Source organism: Heteronotia binoei, chromosome 2 (assembly GCF_032191835.1).
Source record: "Heteronotia binoei isolate CCM8104 ecotype False Entrance Well chromosome 2, APGP_CSIRO_Hbin_v1, whole genome shotgun sequence".
NCBI lineage: Eukaryota > Metazoa > Chordata > Lepidosauria > Squamata > Gekkonidae > Heteronotia > Heteronotia binoei.
The window spans coordinates 188708471-188723076 of record NC_083224.1 but is presented as its reverse complement, the minus strand read 5'-3'; the positions used below and the strand labels follow the sequence as shown (position 1 = coordinate 188723076).

The window sequence follows — 14606 nt, the reverse complement described above, 5'->3', positions numbered from 1 at the left end:
TGGATTTTCTTATTAATCTTGAGGAGATAATATAAAAATTGGTCCCGACACAAAGGAGACATCCAAAATGGAGAACTGACCGGCAATCGGTTGGGGCAATTTACACCACAGAATGGACAATATTTCTGGTGCCAATATAGAGAATATTTTTTTTAAATTGTCAAACGGAAGGACTGTGTGGAGTTTTTGAGGATTTTTGAATCTTGTAAGAAACCTTGTATATGTTGACTGGGGTAGCATAATAATAATAATAACATCATGTATAACAACAATATACGGACAAACAAATACATTTAGTCACTGTTGGCTTAAAAGTAATTTATTGAATTGCAGTTATTGCTGTCCACATGGTGATTGTCATTACAGCTCACTGGGTTTCAGCCTGATGGCCCCTGGGTTTAGCCACCCTGTGACCCAGAGTGTTGGACTGGATGGGCCACTGGCCTGATCCAATATGGCTTCTCTTATGTTCTTCTGTCTGGGGCAGTGAAGCTCTGTATTCTTGGTGCTTGGGGAGCAACAGTGAGAGGGCTCCTAGAGTTATGGCCTCACTGGTGGACCTCCTGATGGCCCTTGGGTTTCAACCACTGTGTTGGATTGGATGGGCCATTGGCCTGATCCAGCATGGCTTCTCTTATGTTCTTATGTCTGGGGCAGTGAAGCTCTGTATTCTTGGTGCTTGGGGAGCAAGAGTGAGAAGGCTTCTAGAGTTATGGCCTCACTGGTAGACCTCCTGATGGCCCTTGGGTTTCAACCACTGTGTGACACTGTGTTGGATTGGATGGGCCATTGGCCTGATCCAACATGGCTTCTCTTATGACTGCAGCATCCTGGCAGCAGGACCTCTTGGATGTGAGGTGGGCCAGTACTCACCTCCTGCACGAAACAGGCCTGCTCGATTTCAGGGAAGGATGCTCCTCTTTGGTTACCCGAGGAACCCCCGTTAGGGTCACCCACTCACCTGGCCCGAGCCATGTAGGCTTTAAGCTGCTGCAGAAGGCTCTCCCAATAGCCGATGTCGAGGTTCGGCCCCCCGGCGCGGATCTTGCCCTCGATCCCTTGGTAGATCACCTGCAGCTGGTTGTAGGTCTTCCCCTTGAAAACCGACTGCACGTCCGAACTGACTGAAGCATTCACCCCTTCACGACGCTCACCTGTGGGACGCGGACCAAGAGGTAAGGATGCACAGAAGAAACCATAACGGCCTCTTCCTACAAGTTGATCTTAAACTAGCAACCATGAGGCCAGAGAATAAGACTAAGGCCATACCAAGGAGATAAAAAATAAAGCCAAGCTTGCCCTGACCTGGATAGCCCAGGCAAGCCCGATCTCATCAGAGAGACCTTCTTGGAATACCAGCAGTTGGGAGAACAGGGGCAGGCTTTATTCAGCCTTCTCTCTGAATATCCTCCGGGCCCCCACGAGGGGTCAGTCACCAGAGGTTACTGTGACTTTCACACGCACACATAAAATACACTACTACCACAACTACACAACAACAACAACGTCAAGGCCAATGGTGCAAAATCGGGTTAAAAATATATTTTGTGACTTAGTTAAATTAAAAAAAAAACCCCTCCCTATGTGTTTTGCCAATAGGCTTCATCAGGGGAACCTGTCCATCTTAAAGTCTTCTATTCTTTTTGAAGAATTACTGCAAGACGAACAGATTCCCCGGATGAAGCCGGTTGGTAAAACCTGTAGGGATTAAAAAAACAACAACTGAGTAACAAAATGCATTTTTAACCCAATTTTGCACCAGCGGCCTTGGATTTTAAAAAAAAATCTCCTGCAACTGGTGCGGCTCTTTATCTCCTTGTGAAGCCCAAGCTAGGCCTGCAGCATGAGCTCAACCGCCCATCCCCCCTCCCTCAGGTACAGACGGTAATGAGGGCTGAGCAACATCAGCCTTTGCGACTGGCAGGCAGGAAAAAAGCCATTGGACTGACCAAGCCTGGAAAGGGGAGAGGATAGGGTGGAAGTTCAGCAGCAGGGCATTTCCCGTCTAGCCAGAAGGCCCCTGGTTCGCTCCCTTGCATGCCCAGTGAAAGGATTTCAGGAAGCAGGCTTGGGGGAAAGACCTGTCTCCAATGTTCCCTCTAAGCTGTGGAGTCTTGTGAGCAAAAATTCTACTTTGTGAGCTACTGGAATTCAAGTTGTGAACAAGTGATCTGGCTACTGCATACATTAGTTTGCTCTGGGGCCATCCTTCCTGCTCTAAGACAAAAATGTGTGAGCTGGAGGCTAAAAAACCGAGCTAGCTCACACTAACTCAGCTTAGAGGAAATACTGCCTGTCTCTGAGTCCTCCGGAGAGACAGTGCCGAGCTCAACAGATCGATGGTCTGATTCTCCGTGAGGATACTTTTTATGTTTCAAGGGGACGGAGGAACGACGCAAGGCCACAATCCACTCCCAACTTCTTATCCAGGGTCAAGTCATCAGTCACTTTACGTCCACCTCTGGCCCACCCACATAAAGCTGCTGCAGACTGAACCAGACCATTAGTCCACTGAGGTCAGTATTGTCTACTCAGACTGGCAGCAGCTCTCAGGGGTCACCATCACTCTCCAGTTCTGACAAGTTTATTATTATTATTATTTATTACATTTGATGACTCGCCCTATCCCGGCTAGCGCCAGGCTCAAGGCAATGTACAACATTAAAAAATACATATATAAAAAATCAGTTACATTAAAAAATTACAAACCCTTATTACCTTTTGCTGTTTTCCCACCCAACGTATACGATCCAGAACTGTTGTTCTTTCAATTTCTTAATTTCACTATCTTGCCACTGGATTCTAACTTCATACTATTTTGCTTGCTTAACCACTACTCACAAGCTATATGCAACACTGCACACTGTACCCCATTTCATTGTCTGATGAAGTGTGCTTTTAGCACATGAGAGCTTACATTCTCAGTAAAACTTCACTGGTCTTAAAGAAGAACCGTAGATTTATACCCCATCCTTCTCTCTGAATCAGAGTCTCAAAAATGGCTTACAATCTCCTTTTCCTTCCTCCCCCACAACAGACACCCTGTGAGGTAGGTGGGGCTGAGAGAGCTCTCCCAGAAGCTGCCCATTCAAGGACAGAGTCTCGCTCACAATCTCCTTTCTCTTCCTCCCCCACAACAGACAACCTGTGAGGCGGGTGGGGCTGAAAAAGCTCTCCCCTAAGCTGCTTTTCAAGGACAACTCTGCGAGAGCTATAGCTAACCCAGCAGGTGCAAGTGGAAGAGTGGAGAATCAAACCTGGTTCTCCCAGATAAGAGTCCACACACTTAACCACTACACCAAACTGGTGCTACTGGACTCCAACTTTGTTCTGTCATCTACAATCTGACCCTTATTGGAGATGCAGGGGATGGAACCTGGGACCTTCTGCATGCCAAGCAGATGCTCCACTACTCAGCCACTTCCCCAGCCCGTCACGTAGAATCATGCTGGCCAGCATGTCTCTGTTCTCTGGATGCCAGAAACCCTTCTCAGTCATTCTTCCACTTTCTGATGTTCTAGAGGAGATTCCTAGAAGACCCTAATTCAGTGACATGGGGGCCCAAATCCTTATGGGAGGTTTTAAGTCGGGAGGGGCCGTGGCTCAGTGGTAGAGCCTCTGCCTGGCATACAGAAGGTCCCAGCTTCAATCCCCAGCATCTCCAGTTAAAAGAAACAGGCAGTAGGCAATGTGAAAGACTGGGATTGTGGAGAGCTGCTGCCCATCTGAGTACACAATACTTACCTTGATGGACCAAGGGTCTGATTCGTTATAAGGCAGTTTCATCATGTGTTCAAATATGGCAATGGTGAAATGGAGTAACACTCCGAATCCACACAGCCCAACTCCTCTTAGCTCGCCAGTAACCCCACAAACCTGGCCCTTTTCCAGAAGCCTCCAGTTTCCGCAACTTGGAGATCTCATCTTCGGTTATGACAGTCATGTCCCTCCAGAAGTCCACATTCTTCCCTTGTTCCAGTTCCATGTAAACCTGAGGACAAGGAAGAGTAGGTCACACATTGTAAACGTTTGATGCTAAAAGCACTCCTGAATTGTGCTACAGGAAGAAGAAGAAGAAGATATTGGATTTATATCCCGTCCTCCACTCCAAAGAGTCTCAGAGTGGCTCACAATCTCCTTTCCCTTCCTCCCTCACAACAGACACCCTGTGAAGTGGGTGGGGCTGGAGAGGGCTCTCACAGCAGCTGCCCTTTCAAGGACAACCTCTGCCAGAGCTATGGCTGACCCAAGGCCATGCCAGCAGCTGCAAGTGGAGGAGTGGGGAATCAAACCCGGTTCTCCCAGATAAAAGTCCACACGCTTAACCACGGGGACCGAGCGAGGTGCTCCTTTCGTTGTGAGGGAGCACGATGTTAGGTGTATAATGAAGGCAGTAAATTCTAGAAAGGCTGCAGGTCCCGATAATATCCCTGGTTGTGTGGTAAAGGAATGTGCAGGGCAGTTAGCCGGGGTGTGGACTGAGATTTTCAATCATTCCTTGTCACAATCCATTGTTCCCACTTGTTTGAAGGCTTCCCTTATTGTCCCAATACCAAAGAGGACGCCAGCAAAGGTTTTAAATGACTATAGGCCAGTGGCCTTGACTTCTGTGATAATGAAGTGTTTTGAACAATTAGTTCGAAAATATATTATTTCCTGCCTTCCTGTTATTTTTGATGAATATCAGTTTGCTTACAGGAAAAATAGATCTACTGAGGATGCTGTTAATACTGTTCTTTATACTGCTTTATCGCATTTGGATAAAAAGGGGACGTATGTTAGAATGTTGTTTGCAGATTTTAGTTCTGCTTTTAATACAATATCACCCCATAGATTGTTGTTTAAGCTTAAAGATTTGAAGCTGTTGGACTCTATATGTGAGTGGATTTTGAATTTTTTGTCAGGTCGTTCACAAAGGGTTATATTTCCTCCGTGAAGATCTTAAATACTGGCACCCCTCAGGGATGTGTCTTGAGTCCACTTCTTTTCACTATTTACACGTCTGATTGTGTTTCTAGCAGTCTGAGTAACAAAATCATTAAGTATGCAGATGATACAACGTTGGTAGGGCTCATCTCTGAGGATGATGAGTCTGCGTACAGGAGGGAAGTTCAACAGCTGTCCCTTTGGTGTAAAGTAAATAATCTTATTTTAAATATTGTCCCGCCAAGCCCGGGCGAGGACTACGCAAGGGGGACCCCCCAGCGCCTGCCAGCCGCTCCCGGCCCCCGCCCCGAGAGCCTCCCACGCCTTCCCAAGCCCCCGCGGCGGCCCCCCCCCTCACCTGGGCTGACGGAGTGCCAACAGCCGCCCGAACGGCGCCTCTCAGCCGCCGCGCCCGTCTCCGGGTCCGAGGAGCCCGGCCAGAGGGAGGCGTCGAGAAGCAGGAGGGAGAGGCTGAGCCCAGCGCTGGGCGAGGAGGAGGAGAGCCGCCTGACCCGTGGTGGCGAGAGACGCCACACCCCAGCACGCTGCAGAAGTCCGAGACGCCCGAGGCACGCCCAGGCAGCCCAGCCCCGGCGCGCCTCTCCCGGGCGTCTGGGGCTTTGAAGGGGGGGAGGAGCCAGAGAGGGGCAGAACCCAGGAGGGGGGAGGACTCAGGCGGGGGGATAAAGGGAGGGAAGGAGGAGGTCGGGGAGGAAGCTGGCAAGTGCACAGTGGGGCTGCCTCCTGAGAGAGAGAAAGGAGTCTGTGCACAGCCAGAGGGGAACGGGGGGCCTGAGGTGAAGTAACCTGGCTCCCACCCCCTGTTTCTGAGACCTCCGGGGAATGCCCCAGAGTGCCCGGGAGGGGCGACGGCGGCGCCGGGAGACCGGGGGAGGTACCCAGAGCCCGACTATAAATAAGACGAAGGAAATTATAGTGGATTACAGGAAGAGTAGTTTGGACACCCAGCCCTTGTTTATTGATGGTGTTATGGTAGAACAGGTGACAGAATGGAAGTTTCTGGGAATTACCATGAAACAGGATCTAACATGGGGGGCAAATACTTTAGCTCTAGAGAAAAAGGCCCAGCAACGACTATACTACTTAAGACTCTTAAGATCACTACAACTGTCAGGGAGTCTGCTGGTTGCCTTTTATCGTAGTTCCATTGAGAGCATTTTATCTTATTGCCTCTGCGCGTGGTTTGGGAGCTGCACGGAAGCAGAGAGAAGGGTGCTCCAAAGAGTGACAAGAAGAGCACAAAAGATTTGTGGATGTTCTCTCCCCTCATTGGTGGATCTGTATAATATGGCATGTAAAAGGAAGATACAAATGATCCTAAGGGACCATACACATCTGGGCCATTTGCTTTTTGAGATCTTACCGTCAGGTAGACGATATAGAGTGTTGAAGGCTAGGACAAACAGATTTAAGGACAGTTTTTATCCAAGTGCTGTGGTTAGGTTAAATGCAGGGTTATGAAGGATTATCTGTTTTAGATGTATTTAATGGTTTAAATGGTTTAAATGGTTTTATGAATGTTTAATGGTTTTATGAATGTTTATTTAATGGTTTTAATGGTTTTATGAATGTTTATCCGTTTTAGATGTATTTAAATGGTTTTAATGGTTTAATGGTTTTAGATGTATTTAAATGGTTTATGAATATGTGTGTTTGATGTGTTGGTATGTTTGTGGAAGAGCACCTCATTTCGTTGCTCTCTTTTTGTTGAGAACAATGACAATAAATTCATCTATCTATCTATCTATCTATCACTACACCAAACAGGCAGGCTTTACAACAGGCGTGGCCAAAGTCACTTAACGCAAGAGCCAGATACTTGAGAGCCACAAGACATGAATGTTAGATGTTAGGGGGAGGGAAGGAGGGAGGGAAAGAAAGAAAGAAAGCAACTTTAACTCTAAATGCATTCTCTAAGTGGCTAGTTGGCTTGGAGAAGTGATTTAAAGAGATAAATGCCAAGAGTCACTCCATCTTTGTTCCTCTTGCCATATATGTATTCATATTGCTTATTGTTACTATTTTACAATGCTGATGCTTGTGCGTGCTATGCTAGCCGACTGCTTTGATGCATCCCCGCTGCTTATCTAGAGGGAGGGTGGCATGTCTGGGAACTCATGTGTTACTATGCAACGAAGGTGAAATGAGCTGGTGGAGATATAGCCGAAGGGGTAGATAACAGAAGCGGGTGTGATGATAGACTAGGAGGGAACCTGCGCAAAACCCCCGCTTCTGCTTGGTGCGCTTGACTTGAATCGTAACGGCCAGACCAAAGGGTTATAAGTGCAAGGAACTGGCAGGAGAGCCAGTTCTGACAATGCCTGTATCTGCCTATGATGCTGGAATAAAGATCTTGAACTATACTTGCCTTTTCCTTGCCTCTGGGTCTGACAATGAATGCCTTCTGTAAGCTGACTGGGGCAGCGGGGGCGTCGAGAGCCACACAAAAATGTGTGAAAGAGCCCCATGTGGCTTGGGAGCCACAGTTTGGCCACCCCAGCTTTACACAAGTCCAACCCACATTTCATACACAAGATCTGTATTCCACCTTTTACAAAAATCTTCCTGGTATCTTCAGTTTTCTTTGTTTTTCAATCACCCTGTACAGCCAAACCAAATACAAAATCACTTAAAAAGAGGTGGTCAAAACCCAATCAAATCAAAGAAGCAACGTTTTAAAAATCATTTACAAAACCCTGAAGCAAAAACACAAAGGGAGAGCGGCCAGCACAATCTACAATGAGCCTGGGATAAGGCAGCCAAATCAGACATGGAAAGGCAGCACAGAGGAGTATTAAGAGTTTGGATCAGGGAGACTTGGATTCGGATTCCCGTTCAGCTATAGAACTCGCCTGGTGACTGGATCCAGTTGCGTCCTTACAGCCTAGCCTACTTTGCAGGGCTGTTGTGAGGACTAATATGGAGGATGAAGGGAACCAAGCTTGGCAAGTCCAAGCAGCTTGGAGGAAGAAGAGAAAAACCGTGATGGACTAGGCGGGAGACTGACAGCTACAACGCACCACCCCCCCCCCGAGCTAATAGAATCTCCATGTTAAAGGGCAGCACAGTAGAAGCTAGTGATAAGGTGGAGGACACAGGCCTTGCTTTCGAAGAGGTTTGGCTGGGTGCTCTCCGAGAAGAGTATGCTGTAACTCTGCTCCAATGAGTGCTTCAGCAGCAGGAGCAAAACGGCCCCACCTGCCTGCTTACCTGGATGTCTTCCAACAAGTCTTCCATGTCGGAGACCGTGAGGCCATTCAGGAAGGTGTACGGCTCGTGCATCTCCACCGCCAGGTCGTCATCCTCGGCACTGATGTATTTAGCCAGGAGGTCGATGGGCTTAGCCCGGCCGTCCCGGATCCGGATTTTGGAGCTGCCGGAAAACACAGAGAGGGAAAAGGATTCACATTTACGAAGAAGGGAAGAAAATGACAGAGTCAAATGGTCCCTCTAGGTTTGCAAGAACCATTTCGCCTGTGTAAATGCTGGAACTGATTTCCTTATAATGCTATGAAGTCTTAGTTCCAGAGACATAATCATGTGATCAAAGAAGACGACATTCGAAACACACGAAGATAAGAAACCTAGGAAGCATGTTACCATGTTACCGAATCTATACATGTGGATAAGCAACAGAAAAACAACTTTTAATTCATTCTTCTAAGCCCACGTTTAATTCAAGGACTGCTGTTATTGTTGGTCAAGTATACTGCAAATCTTGCATGCTGGACCCAGAAGTAATTGCTGTTTAAACCTGGCAAACTTTGCATGTTTACCTTAGAAGTAATTGTTGTTAAAAAGTTGATTGCGGTGCTTTCCCTTTAAATGCCACGAACGTAAATACTCAATATACTGCAGAATGCAGTCAAGCACTGATAATAGTGTTTATGCAGAGTGTGTAATTCTTCTATTAAGCTGCGATATACTAGTTGTAATTATGGTTAGCACAGTATATTTTTTCTCACAGCCTCCTCACATTTTGCTCAACCTTGGCTGCTTCCCTTGTTTAGTTGCCAAGCTTTTAGGGGTTGCCAGGTCTGATCGTCCTGGTGGCAAGGAGTGGGAGGAAGCCATCCGGAAGTGTGGGAGGCAGAGCCCATCACATGCAAGTGACATCATCACACCGGGGACATGGAACGCTGGCGCTCTAGCACTTCGCCAAAATTCTATAGTTACCATAGAGTTTTTGGCCAAAATGTTAGAATGTCAATTAGCGATGTCTCTGGCATGATGACTTGACTTCCGTGTGACATCACTGGGCCGACTGTATTGATGCACAACGATTTGCACCTTTGGGGGTGGGGCTTCCCCCACCAGCCAGCCAGCAGCAGATCGAAACCCCAAAGATTGGGGATCCCCTGACCAGACTGGGTATCTGGCAATCCTAGCGCGAGTCCAGAGTGCTTCGAGATGATCGGACTGAGAACTTTATGCAAATGGCAAAGGGACCGATCTTTTTCTCCTCTGTTTTGATGGCTGCTGATAGAAGCCCACATGCGAATGTGTGCAAAGGTGAGGCGGCAGCAATAACGTTGTGGACTAGTAACTTGCTTTGAGCACACTGCCAAGCCTCCCTCTTCAAACATCCACCTTCGAGTCCCTGAAAGCCAAGACCACCTTTTGCCGCCAGCCAGGCAAAGCATCTTTCCTCTCTGCCCCTGCCTTACCGCAACTTGGCCTGCTGCAGGTGGAAGTTGTCTTCTTGCTCCTCCCACGTCTTGAAGTGCTCCGCCTCCTTCTCCCGCTGCAGCATCTCCAGTTCCTGCTCCCTCATGGCTTTCTCCCGCTCCCGCTCCAAGCGCAGCTGCTTCACCTGAGAAGAGGAGGGGGGGGCAGAGTGGCTTCAAGTCTGCAGGTTCTCACCTGACTCCACGTAACAGCCCAAGTGGTGGAGCGGTCAAGAGTGTCAGACCCATGAAGCTCCCTGGAGAATCTCATCATTCTCTTGCACCTTAGCCTACCTCACAGGGTTATTGTGGGGTCAAAATGGGAGGCAGGGAGAACCACGTAAAGTGCTCTGAGTTTTCTGGAGGAAAACTTTTTTCTAATGATGAGAAGAAGGAAGAAGAGGAAGAGATGGGATTTATACCCTGCCCTTCACTCGGAGTCTCAGAGCAGTTTACAATCTCCTTCCCCTCCCCGTAACAGACAGCCTGCAAGACGGAGTCTCAGAGCAGCCTACAATCTCCTTTATTTTCTTCCCCCACAACAGACACCCTGTGAGGTAGGTGGGGCTGAGAGAGCTCTCCCAGAAGCTGCCCTTTCAAGGACAGCTCTGCAAGAGCTATGGCTGACCCAAGGCCATTCCAGTAACTGCAAGTGGAGGAGTGGGGAATTAAACTCGGTTCTCCTCAATAAGAGTCCGCGCACTTAACCACGACACCAAACTAGAGGAACATCATGCTCAACGGGCAGTTTACTGTTCCTGCTCAGGGAACAGATAATGCACACAGTCAGAATGCTGGACTAGGGAGACTGGGGTTCAGGTCCATGAAGCTGGAAACTGGCCCAAAGGCATTCCCTCCCAACCCGACTGATGCTGACCTAAGAGCAATCTGAAGATTCCAGTTCAAAAACCTTTATTAGGCATTTATTACAAGTGACAAAAGCCAGTAAGAGGACATTAAAAAGGTAAAGGTAGTTCCCTGTGCAAGAACCAATCGTTTTTGACTCCAGGGTGGCATTGCTTTCACAACGTTTTCACGGCAGACTTTTTACGGGGTGGTTTGCCATTGCCTTTCCCAGTCATCTACACTTTCCCCCAGAAAGCTGGGTGCTCATTTTACTGACCTCGGAAGGATGGAAGGCTGAGTCGACCTGGAGCCGGCTACCTGAACCAGCTTCTGCTGGGATTGAACTCAGTATAGACTTTTTTAGAGGAGGAAAAAAAAGGAAATTCTCCATTGTTATTGGCAATCAATTCTCAGAGTCTCATGACAGCTAGGAGATATCTAGCTACTCGGTTAGTGATACGAGGGTTCCGATCAGATGAAAAGATACATAAAACTAGCTGCTCATCAGAATGGCCTTTAAATTGATGTAAAAGAGGTCTAATTGAATTCTTCAACTGAGTGTAAAAAATAGAGTGAAACAAAACATGAGATAAAGGAGCTCTTGTTCTACCCAGGCAGAGTCTCTCCTAATGTGGAGTTCTCAAAAATCTGCCATACAGAACTGCTAAAGGCAGAGCATTGAACCTGGTGAGAGTCAGTTTGGTGTAGTGGTTAAGTGTACTGACTCTTATCTGGGAGAACCGGGTTTGATTCCCCACTCCTCCACTTGCAGCTGCTGGAATGGCCTTGGGTCAACCACAGCTCTTGCAGGAGCTGTCCTTGAAAGGGCAGCTTCTGGGAGAGCTCTCAGCCTCACCTATCTCACAGGGTGTCTATTGTGGGGGAGGAAGGTAAAGGAGATTGTAAGCCACTGAAACTCTTAAGATTCGGAGTGGAGGGTGGGGTATAAATTCAATTATCTTCTTTAGCGGATTTGCAGGGATCTGAGGTGCAAGAAACAAGCTGCTGGAGTCCCACAATCAGGCACTACATCATACACAAGTGGGGAAAATGCCCTACTAGCTGATGACTACAGAGTTTCTCTCTCAGTATCCAGCAATCTCTGGCGCAACACATTTAAAGCTCGTCGTTTCTCCAGCATGAAAAGCGATTTAAGTGAGACACTGACCGAATTGGTTTTCTGTAAAACTGTGCACAGCCAATGGCTTTTAAAAGAGTCAGACAACCTAATGTGTACAAAACAGGGTATTCCGATGTGAAGTGGAGGTGCAGCCAGAACTTCAAGGTCTGAAGCCAGGCTCCTGTTTCTAAGAGACTCAATTCTTTCTTTAAACAAATGGCCATGTATTCTGCACAAGTTGCGTCACCCAAAATGCGATGCAAGAAAGAAGCCTGGATCTTCTCAACAACCTGAAGAAACGTGCCAACCCAAATTAAGGATCCTGTCCAATAGCTGAGCTATGGGTTTGGCATTTAATATGCAAATGCCTGCAGACAGGGCTTTTTTGTAGCAGGAACTCCTTTGCATTTTAGGCTACACCCCTGATGTAGCCAATCCTCCAAGAGCTTACGGTGCTATCAAAGATTTCAGGTTTTCACAGCTGGTAACATCATTAGGGTTTGTAGAATCTTTCGGGATCAAGTGCCGTGTTCTACTGGAGAAAGTTTTCCTTCCAGACGTTTCGTTCTCGGCTGCGGAGAACATCCTCAGTGGCGTTGCAGCCGGAGCAGGCGCTCTGACCTTCTTGGATGCTGTGCACTGAGTGCGGCCAGGGCTGCTGGAGAGCTGCTATTACAGTGCTCTTCTTACAGGGCCTAATGTAAACTCCAGGAGGATTGGCTACATCAGGGGCATGGGGCCTAATATGCAAAGGAGTTCTTGCTACAAAAAAAGGCCTGCCTTCAGGGACCTATCGGCCTGTTCAGGTTTTAACAGCCCTGACCAGATGGGCCAGGCTAGCCTGATCTCGTCAGATCTCAGAAGCTAAGCAGGGTCAGCCCTGGTTTGAACTCGGAACAGAAAACTACCAAGGAAGTCCAGGGCTGCTACGCAGAGGCTGGCAGTGGCAAACCACCTCTGAACATCTCTTGCCTTGAAAACCGTAGGGGGTCAACCATATGCCAGCCAAGACCTGACAGCTCTTTCCACCTTCACCGCACATTTTAATACCATGAACATGAACATATGAAGCTGCCTTATACTGAATCAGACCCCTAGTCCATCAAAGTCAGTATTGTCTTCTCAGACTGGCAGCGGCTCTCCAGGGTCTCAAGCTGAGGTTTTTCACACCTATTTGCCTGGACCCTTTTTTGGAGATGCCGGGGATTGAACCTGGGACCTTCTGCTTCCCAAGCAGATGCTCTACCACTGAGCCACTGTCCCTCACCTGACTGGAGCGGCTCTCCAGGGTCTCAAGCTGAGGTTTTTCATGCCTACTTGCCTGGACCCTTTTTTGGAGATGCCAGGGATTGAACCTGGAACCTTCTGCTTCCCAAGCAGATGCTGTACCACTGAGCCACCGTCCCTCACCTGACTGAAGCGGCTCTCCAGGGTCTCAAGCTGAGGCTTTTCACACCTATTTGCTTGGACCCTTTTTTGGAGATGCCGGGGATTGAACCTGGGACCTTCTGCTTCCCAAGCAGATGCTGTACCACTGAGCCACCATCCCTCACCTGACTGGAGTGGCTCTCCAGGGTCTCAAGCTGAGGTTTTCCACACCTATTTGCCTGGACCCTTTTTTGGAGATGCCAGAGATTGAACCTGGGACCTTCTGCTTCCCAAGCAGATGCTCTACCTCTGAGCCACCATCCCTCCCCCTACCATGGGAGAACACACCGTCCCTACCATGGAGAACACACAGCCCAGGATTTAAATGCTGAATTCCGAACTGATTCCAAACATGCCATTTTGTAAACCTGAAGCGGCCACAAACGTGCTTGGAATGCTGGCCTCAGAAGCCCTCCTCCCTAGCCTAGGAGGACAGGCAGTGGCTGAAGGACAGGCAGTGGAGGACAGTGGCAGTGGAGGACAGGCAGTGGCTGAAGTTCTTTGGGCATGAGGGAAAAGCATTCTGGTTATTTGGGTGTGAGGGAAAGGCACTCTGCGCAAGCCCAAAGATGCTCCCTTTTTCTGCATTCCACACATGGGATTGAAAATGTCCCTCAGGCTTAAGCAAATCCCTGGAAGGAAGCAGATTTCTGCTGTGTTGCATCGTATGGGGCATAACAGAGCCTCCTCCTCCTCCTTGCAGCTCCCACCTTCTGCAACTCCAGGCGGTTCTCCTCTTGAATCCGTTTGTTTCTGTCCTTCAATTCCTTCTCCTCCAGGTGGCTGATCCCCTTCTTTTCCAGAGCCTAGAAGCAACAGAAAAAAAAAATAATCACACTGAGGTCAGGAGTCGGGAAAGCCCCGTGGAAGCTGCATCACACAAAAACTGGTCTGCTTTAGCCCCAACCTGGATAGCTCAGGCAAGTCTAATCTCGTCAGATCTTGGAAGCTAAGCAGGGTTGACTCTGGCAACTGCTTGGATGGGAGACCTCCTTGGAATACCAGCAGTCGGGAGGGCAGGGGCAGGCTTTATTTGGCCACCTCTCTGAATATCCTCCATACCCCCAGTAAGGGTCAGTCACCAGAAGTCGCCATGACTTCCAGGTGCAGACACACACACACACACAAATACAAAAAGACACCCTCCCCCAGAATTGGTCTGCTTTGACTGACAGCAGAGCAGACAGAAGACTTTCCCCGACACCTCTGCCAGAGCTCTTTGAATTGGGGGCAGGTGGAAAAGAGAGAAATTGGTTTTAATGGTCTTTAAGATGTGTATATTTTTAATCTTTTAGCCACCTTAGTGGCCCTGATGAGGACTGAAATGCAGGGTATATGTTTTATAAATAAAACTTTAATTTATTTTTTAAAAATAGCAGGGAGTGAACTAGTGATCTTGAGCATGAGTTCCGCTAGAGAGCTGTGGACTCTTCTCCATAAGAAACTGCCTTCTACAGAGCTGGAGCCTCAGTCCATCCAATTCGGCATTCCCTCCTTGAAGTCTCCAAGGTCTCAGGTAAAGAATGGTCTTTCCCCCAATACAGAACTTGTAAAAGGAGATCTGTAAGTGGAGATGCCAGAGCCTGAATTTAGCTGAT

General features: G+C 48.2%; 1 protein-coding gene across 1 annotated transcript in view; it reads right to left on the bottom strand.

Annotated features, from left to right (window-relative positions):
- Window positions 1–14606, bottom strand: part of CACTIN (cactin, spliceosome C complex subunit) — a 29267-nt gene that overhangs the window by 8829 nt on the left and 5832 nt on the right. Inside the window, exons 3-7 of the mRNA XM_060232704.1 lie at window positions 13719–13814; window positions 9615–9760; window positions 8158–8320; window positions 3877–3991; window positions 962–1154 (exon numbers count right to left, since the gene is read on the bottom strand). Of these exons, the coding sequence (XP_060088687.1) occupies window positions 962–1154; window positions 3877–3991; window positions 8158–8320; window positions 9615–9760; window positions 13719–13814 (713 nt within the window). The remainder of the gene's footprint in view (window positions 1–961; window positions 1155–3876; window positions 3992–8157; window positions 8321–9614; window positions 9761–13718; window positions 13815–14606) is intronic.